This window comes from Quercus lobata, chromosome 10 (genome assembly GCF_001633185.2).
Source record: "Quercus lobata isolate SW786 chromosome 10, ValleyOak3.0 Primary Assembly, whole genome shotgun sequence".
NCBI lineage: Eukaryota > Viridiplantae > Streptophyta > Magnoliopsida > Fagales > Fagaceae > Quercus > Quercus lobata.
In genome coordinates, this window is record NC_044913.1 from 41114101 (window position 1) to 41122913 (window position 8813).

Consider the following 8813-nt stretch of genomic DNA (forward strand, 5'->3'; position numbering starts at 1 on the left):
CTTCTCCGGGTCGTTGTTGACAGCGATCTTATCTAAACTTTCGCACCTTATCTCCTCGGCTAGCCCATCGCCTTGCCTTGCCGAGGTGGCTGGTTGCTATAAATTCTCTGGGGCCGAGGACTCGGCACGGGGCCGATGTAAAATGGCGGCCACCATACACTTCCTAGCCACGGCCTGATCTCCTCGGATCTCTTCTACTTGTCCTCTGGATGGGTATTTTACTTTTTGGTGAAGTGTGGAGGATACAGCTTCTAGGGCGTGGATCCATGGCCTGGCGACTATTGCGGTGTAGGGTGAGTAAGCGTCGACCACGATAAAATTCACTTCCACCACCTCCAACCCAGTCTGTATGGGTATTCAGATCTGCCCCTTTGGCGTAACAATCCTCCCTTCGAAGCTGAGAAGGGGGGAATCATAAGCTGCCAAATCTTCCGGCTTCAAGTTTAGCCCCTTGTATAGATCAGGGTACATTATCTCTACCGCACTTCCCGAGTCTACTAAAACCCTTTTTACATCGAAGCCCCCAATTCTTAACGTAACCACCAAGGCGTCGTCGTGAGGTTGAATAGTTCCTCTCTTATCCTCGTCCGAGAATCCCAGTATCAAAGAGCTTCCCTTTTTTGACCTTTTGGGTTCCCGTTGCCTGTCCTCGGAGGAGAGCCGATCAACAGCCAGTACCCTAGGGATGGGTGGCCCAGTTCTTCCTGGTGCAGCGAGGATGACATGTATTGTTCCTGCGGGGGGTCTTAAGGACACGTCGTTTCGAGACTCTTGTATTGCTTGACCGGGATGGCCGCTCGAGGGGTGCAGAAGGTGACGTAATTTCCCTTCTCGGACCAACTGATCCAGGTGATTCCATAGATTCCTACAATCCTCAGTGGTATGGCCATGGTCCTGATGATAGTGGCAGTATAGGTTCTGGTTACGTTTGGAAGGGTCTCCGGCCATCTTTCCTGGCCATCTAAAATAGGGCTCGTTTCTTACTTTCGTGGCCATCTAAAATAGGGCTCGTTTCTTACTTTCTCTAGCACCTGTTATACTGGCTCCTTAAAGACGACATTCACTGTCTGCGGGTTGCTCTGTCCAGCTTGTCGCGAAAAATCTCTCCTCGGCTGGCTAGGGTTATACCGTTCCGATCTAAAATCATTTGCCTTGGAGGGAATGACCTTCTCCTTTCCCCTTCCTTGCAGCTGATCTTCTTCCACCCTTTTGTACTTGTCGATTCTATCCCTCAACTGATGAACGTCGGCAACTGGTTTGCCAGTGAGGGATTTCCTTAAGCCATGCTCGGTGGGGAGACCGCTTTTGAACGTGTTGATAGCAACAGCATCATGGTTGTCATCTAGGTCGTTATACACCTCCCAATATTTATCCGAGTATGCTTTCAGGGTCTCTCCTTCGTGCATGGATAAGGACAATAGCGAACTGAGGGGTCTGGGGACTCTGGTGTTGGTGATAAAGCGGGAGTAGAAAGCCTGAGTGAGCTGCTTGTAAGAGCCTATGGAATTTGTCTTCAGGCTGTTGAACCACCTCATCGCCATTGATCCCAAGCTGGATGGGAATATTTTGCACATTAGGGCTTCATTTTGAGAGTAGATTGCCATTTTCTGGTTAAACTGACTCTCATGCTCTACTGGGTCTGCTCGGCTGTTATAGATGGCGAACACCGGTTGGTTGAAGCGTCTAGGCAGCTTAGCCCCTTCTATTCTATACGTGAAGGGTGACCTTGAAAGCTGGTCCAGCGCCTTCTTCATAGCATCGTTCCCCGAACTCTTGCTGGATGGGCTCTCATACTTCCGTACAGGGCGTGGTTCCCTTTCGTAGGAAAAGGTTTCACTTGGGGGGGTCCTTGACCTCCGTCAATAACTCGCATCCTCCGCATTAGAAGACTCGCCTGAGTCAGAGGGAGATCGTTTTCGCTGCACACGTCGTAACTTCCTTTTCAGGTCATCTATCTCTCGCTGCATGGCCTGGTGACTATTTCGCCTCTGGGACATGTGACTACCTATTTGAGTGTGACTCTGGCTCGTCTGGATAGTATGCACACTTCCCTCACGATTTCCCCTGCCGCCTGGGTTGGCGAGGTTATTTTGCCTCGGGACTTGGTGGGTTGTGTCTGTTGGGAGTTAGCCTGGTGAGGATTCTCCTAGTGCGGACCTAGTTCTGCCATGCTCGACCGTTGGGCTAGCTGATGCTCTAGTTCTTCCCACAAACGGCGCCAATTGTAGTTGCACGATTTTCCTGGCCCAAACTCTATTGATCAGGCCTTGGCCCAAGGCGCAACCCACAATAAATATTTGTAGAGGATGGGTCAAAGAACTTAACCTCAGTGAGCTTACTCGGTCTGTTGCATGGACAATATTGTTGCAGGAACAAGAACACAAGAATGGACATCTAACAGAAAATTCTATTTCTTCAGTTCCGAATACATTTCTCCCTCTCTCTCTTTGAGGGATTCTATTACATTATATAGCTCTCTCCTTCTTATCTGAACCTTACACTTGTTGATCATCTAAGCCTCTACTTGAGCACTTGTCCCATCAGACACCTCTATCACTCCCCCGTGAGTTGTAGTGGCCAAGGTAGTACTGTTCAGGGGTCTTTTCCTCATTAATGCGGCAAGAGGGTGGTTGTGGCACATTTAATGTGGTGGTGGCAGCTTTCCATGAGATATTTTGGGTTTTATTCTTTTAATATGCTGGGAGGATGAACTGCAACGGTTGGGGCAGGATCTTTGATCGGACTTCGTAATTTTCGAGGAGGAGTTACTCCTCAGACAGCTTTCTTTTACTGCAATTGGGCTTGAATAATACTTTATCTGTGATTTCTCCTCGGACAGGATGCTTCTTGGACGGGCCTGTGGTTTGGACTAGTCCATTATTTTGGGCCGGGCCCCACAAGGGCAATTTTGTTTTGTTTATTTATTTATTTATATATAGTAAAAACTATCTAATTGTTGTTATAATTGCATGGATTGGTATAAGAATGAGTAGTTTTCTTTTTTAAAAGAAGTAAAAAAAAAGAAGTGGATAGGTGGATTTTTTTTTTTTTAATTTTTAATTTTTATAGTTAAACCTATCTAATTGTTATGATAATTGTATGGATTGGGATAAGAAAGAGTAGTATTTTTTTTTTTTAATTTTAATTTTTTAATAAAAAAAGGAAGTAACCGTATGTAGTTAAAGTATTTCAATTCAAGTAGATAAGAAATAAAAATAGAAAGCAAACATTTGAATACAAATAGAAGTAACCGTTTTTCTTTTAGTTCCAACGAAGAAGGTTGATGAAGGGTATGTGGGGTAGTGGGGTTTGGTGGAGTGCTTGTTATTGGAAGCAAAAATTTCGGTAAATTTTAAGAATGCTAAATAGCTCTTTTAATCCTTTTTTTTTTTTTTTTTGGTAGGAAAAAAAAAAAAATTAAAGGGTATGTTATTTTAGAATTTGTATAAGGATATTTTGGTACACCAAAATATAAAACCCAAACAAAGAATCTGTTATTAGTAGGAAGAGAGGCTGAGAATAGGTAACAGAACTAACGGTGTTTAAGGACCAAATTGTGTTAAGGGACTAAGTTGGTCACTTTTGAAATGTATTAGACCTAATTGGCATTAACCCAAGCCACAGGGTAGTTTACTGAAATTTACCCTAAAATACCATTGCACCCGGCGTTAAATAAGTGTAAACAATTGAGGAAAAAACAATAAACATACGTCTACTAACTCCCCCTAAAAAAAATGCCTAATAAAACTGTTGCACTCTCCCATTAGTTTACAAATTGAAATTTAAATGTTCAGTTTTCCACAATTCACAATTTCAAATTTCCTGTTATCATCAAATAGTTACAATATTGTCCAATCTCTGTCCTTAAGTCTTCTGCAAATTCCGAAAAAACACAGCACACAAGAAGCTAATCTTCCATTCTTCCTAAGTTACTCGAAGCATTAAGAGCAGTGAGAAGCATGAATGGAGCCAGCCATGCAAACAGAGTTCCAAGGTATTTAATAAAATATCTCTTTATTTGGATGTCATTATCTAATGAGATAATTAAAAACAAAAACACTCCTATTAATCAAAGGTGTCTTTTTACTCTTAGAGCATCCACAGCAGTGGATCTAAATTTTTAGCTTTTTAGCTATACAAAAAGTCACTTTATCTATTTTACCTACATACATACTGCAGCAGTGGATCTATTTTAGCTTTCAACATAATAAAATAATATAAACATCCTAATAAAATAATATAACTATCACAATAAAATAATATATCCTACTATCCAAAAAAACCTCCACAACACCATCCACAACCACCTCTACCATCAGCCATACCCACAACCACCACCACAGGCCACCAGTCCACAATAGGAAAGAAGAAAAAAAAAAAAAAAAAAACACCAACCCAAATTGAACCCACAAATCCACAGTCACCACTACCACCTCCACCACCACCAGCCACCAGTCCACAGCAGCAAAAAAAAAAAAAAAAAAACCCCACAGCCACAAATCACAAATCAGACCCAGCCATCACAAATTGAACCCACGTCGGTACGACCCACCACCACCACCATCTCCATCGTGACCCCTGAAATCCAGCAACCCAAACGCCGAAATCCACCAAACCCAAATCTAGCTACCCAAACGTCGAAACCACACACCGATCTCAACCCCGATACCAACGCACACCGGAGCACAACCACGACCCAGCGGCGGAGTGGAGGTGAGGGAAGCCACTTCGATCCACAAGGCCGGAGCACAACCACGACGTAGCGGCCGAAGCACAACGTTGAGAGAGATACCGGAGTTGAGAGAGTTAAGATTGAGAGAGATGAGATGAGAGTGAATGAGAGAGAGAGGGGCACGGTGAGAGTGAATGAGAGAGAGAGAGAGGCATTTTTTTAATGAAAAGCTAGAATAAAATAATGTTTTATTTTTTAGCTCTAATGAATAGTGCACATCTATAAATAGATGTGCACTGTTCATGTGGAACTAAAAAAAATGGATATAACTCCACTACTGGAGCACCATTTTAGCAACAATGTAACTATATTATAGCGATATAACTACACTGTTGCAAATGCTTTTATCACCTTAAATTTTTTTTTAATCAATATTATTATTGTAATTGATCTTACTTTTTGAAAAAAATCTGGCTTGGCGGCTTTGTTTGGCTAATGGGTCACAGTCGAACTATCTCCCAGATTTGATTGCTTTCTATTTTGTTATCCCATCAGATTTGCTATTACCAATTGCAAGTTAGAACTTCACAAATATCTCATTGTAAATCAGATTTGCATAACTACAGTAAATTGAGATAAATAGAATTATAAAAAAAAAAAAAAAAAAAGTTAAAACTTTGTCCCTCTTCACGCTTCTCCCGCATTATCATCGTTAGTTCATTTCTAATTCTAGCCACGGGTCCCCGCATCAGCTTCCGTGTCCTACGCCAAAACTCATCATCAGTCTACCAAAGATCCACCAACTCTCTAAAACCAATCTACACCGTCCATTTCACATACTCTAACCTATTAATACCCCCACACTCGCTCCTTCAGTCTCTCGTGTCTCACTCTCTCTCTCTCTCTCCCCCCACCCCCCAATTTTATCAGATCCAATTCTCGACTCACTCTCGTTTCTCACCATGGCTTTGTTGGTAGAGAAAACCACAAGCGGTCGTGAGTACAAGGTGAAGGACATGTCTCAGGCCGACTTCGGTCGCCTCGAGATCGAGTTGGCCGAAGTCGAGATGCCTGGTCTCATGTCCTGCAGAACTGAGTTCGGCCCTTCACAACCCTTCAAGGGAGCCAGAATCACCGGCTCTCTCCACATGACCATCCAAACCGCCGTCCTCATCGAGACCCTGACGGCCCTCGGCGCCGAGGTCCGTTGGTGTTCATGCAACATCTTCTCGACCCAGGACCACGCCGCCGCCGCCATCGCCCGTGACTCCGCCGCCGTGTTCGCCTGGAAAGGGGAGACCCTCCAGGAGTACTGGTGGTGCACCGAGCGTGCTCTCGACTGGGGTCCCGGTGGTGGGCCCGATCTCATAGTCGACGACGGTGGTGACGCCACTCTGCTCATCCACGAGGGCGTTAAGGCCGAGGAGTTGTTTGAGAAGAATGGGACCCTTCCGGACCCAGCTTCCACCGACAATGCCGAGTTCCAGATTGTGCTGACCATTATCAGAGATGGGTTGAAGACAGATCCCAAGAGGTACCACAAGATGAAGCAAAGATTGGTTGGTGTGTCTGAAGAGACAACCACTGGAGTTAAGAGGCTTTACCAGATGCAGGCCAATGGTACCCTCTTGTTCCCTGCTATTAACGTTAACGACTCCGTTACCAAGAGCAAGGTAATAACTAAAAACATTGTCTTTTGACATTTTCGCTTAGATCTGTGTCTGTCTTTTTTAGATTAGATTTAAGTTCTAGATCTAGTTTATCTTTTGGGTTTTTGCATCAGATCTGATATGGAAATGCTCTGTGTTCTATTCGTGTTTACTCTTTTGCTATTTTGATAACTTGATTGAAAAGAGAACACCAGAAATGATTGTTAAAATTTGAATCTTTGCTCTATTTTTATTTGGTCTCCAAGAATAGTGTAGTCTAAAAATAAATTAGTAATGCATATTCTAGTGGATCTTTTTTATTTGTTTATTTCTTATTATTGTATTTGTAGGATTTCGAATCTAAGATCCAATGTTGGGTTTGCTTTTTATGTGTTTGTTACTTTTGTTAGATTACTTGTAATTGTTGGACGGATCCATCTTTTTTTAAAAAAGCAGATCTTTAATACATTAACAATCTTAATTGGTAGTCCTAAATTGATTTCTAAACATTACAAGATTTTTTAGTGATTGATCTGTATGTCATGATTGATCTAAATAATGGGCGTGATCTTTTGTTGGAACAGTTTGATAACTTGTATGGATGCCGCCACTCCCTCCCCGATGGTTTGATGAGGGCTACTGATGTCATGATTGCCGGCAAGGTTGCTGTTGTTGCTGGATATGGTGATGTTGGCAAGGGCTGTGCTGCTGCCATGAAGCAAGCTGGTGCCCGTGTGATTGTGACTGAGATTGATCCAATTTGCGCTCTTCAGGCCCTTATGGAAGGCCTCCAAGTTCTAACCCTTGAGGATGTTGTATCTGAGGCTGACATCTTTGTAACCACCACCGGTAACAAGGACATCATCATGGTCGACCACATGAGGAAGATGAAGAACAATGCCATTGTTTGCAACATTGGTCACTTTGACAATGAGATTGACATGCTCGGCCTTGAGAACTATCCAGGTGTGAAGCGCATCACCATCAAGCCCCAAACAGACAGGTGGGTCTTCCCTGATACAAACTCAGGCATCATTGTGTTGGCCGAGGGTCGGCTTATGAACTTGGGTTGTGCCACAGGGCACCCAAGTTTCGTGATGTCTTGCTCATTCACAAACCAGGTGATTGCACAGCTTGAGCTGTGGAAGGAGAGGACTACCGGGAAATATGAGAAGAAGGTCTATGTCTTGCCAAAGCATCTTGATGAGAAGGTTGCTGCACTTCACCTTGGCAAACTTGGGGCTAGGCTCACCAAGCTCAGCAAGGACCAGGCTGACTACATTAGTGTCCCTGTGGAGGGTCCATACAAGCCTGCTCACTACAGGTACTGAGAAGAGTCAAGAAAACAAGGCATATCGAGAAAACCAAGATATATTATATATTTGGATCGGCTTGATGGTTTCTTTTACAAATTTATGACTTTTATTAGGATGTTAGGTTTTGAATTTTTTTTTTTTGGTAGGGGCTTTTTGTGTTTGGTGGTGGATGTTATGGAGGAAAGAAAATGGTTGGTCTCTGTTGAAAGAAGACCAATTTGGGTTTCAATAAGGGTTGGATGGGGTTGTGTGGGAATATATATTGCTGTTGAGTTTTTGTTGCGTTTGTTATTAAAACCTAAAAAAAAGGACTGCTATTTCCTTAGGTTCCTGTCTTGTTTTGGTGGCTCTCTACTCTCGACTTTCTGGTCTATTTCATTTGCAATATAACTCTTTTTTTTAAAAGCCATTAAATATTTTTCCTCAGTAAGATTTTTTTTATAAAAAAGAATCACTAATAAGATAAGTGTAGCCTGTAGGTATATAACGCTATAAGAGTACTCACAGCAGAGGAGGTATAAAGTTATATTGCTAAAATTTAGCTTCACACACACAAAATTCACGCTGCAGCAGTGGAGGCAAAAGCTAAAATTTTAGATGATTTGCTACAGTGCACATCTATATAGTGCACATCTATATATAGATGTGCACTGTAGCTGAGAGCAAAAAAAAAAAAATATATATATATATATATTTTATTCGGTTGGTTGATTAAAATAATACACTTTCCGTTTTTTTTTTTTTCTTTTCATTCTTTCATGCCTCTCTCTCTCTCTCTCATTCACTCTCATCTCTCAAGTTCACTCTGTCAACTCCGGTCTCACTCTCTCAACTCCGGTCACCGATCCACGAAACTTGACTCAAGCTCACTCTCTCAACTCCGATCATCGACCCACGAAGCTCGCCGTCGATCGGAGTGCCTGACTGGAAAACCTATGGAGCTCGCCGCTGATCAGAGTGCTTGCATGTGGATATTGGTTCTTTCACGCTGCCAATGGTTGTATCATGCCGCCGATCGGAGATTTGGGTTTTTTTTTTTTTTTTTTTTTTGATCTTGCTGTGGGACTACTGCGGAGTGCTTGCATGTGGATTTGGTTCTTCACGTTGCCAATGGTTGTATCACGCTGCCGATCCAAGATTTGGGGGGTTTTTTTTTTTTTTTTTTTTTTTTTTTTT

The 8813-nt window shown here is 42.7% G+C and overlaps 1 protein-coding gene across 1 annotated transcript; it reads left to right on the forward strand.

Annotated features, from left to right (window-relative positions):
- Window positions 1–5475: 5475 nt before the first annotated feature.
- On the forward strand, window positions 5476–7962 carry LOC115963367 (adenosylhomocysteinase). The gene is made up of 2 exons (XM_031082337.1): window positions 5476–6345; window positions 6906–7962. Exons 1-2 carry the CDS (start codon window positions 5635–5637, stop codon window positions 7650–7652), a joined length of 1458 nt encoding a protein of 485 aa, XP_030938197.1. The 5' UTR covers window positions 5476–5634; the 3' UTR covers window positions 7653–7962.
- The last annotated feature ends 851 nt before the right edge of the window (window positions 7963–8813 follow it).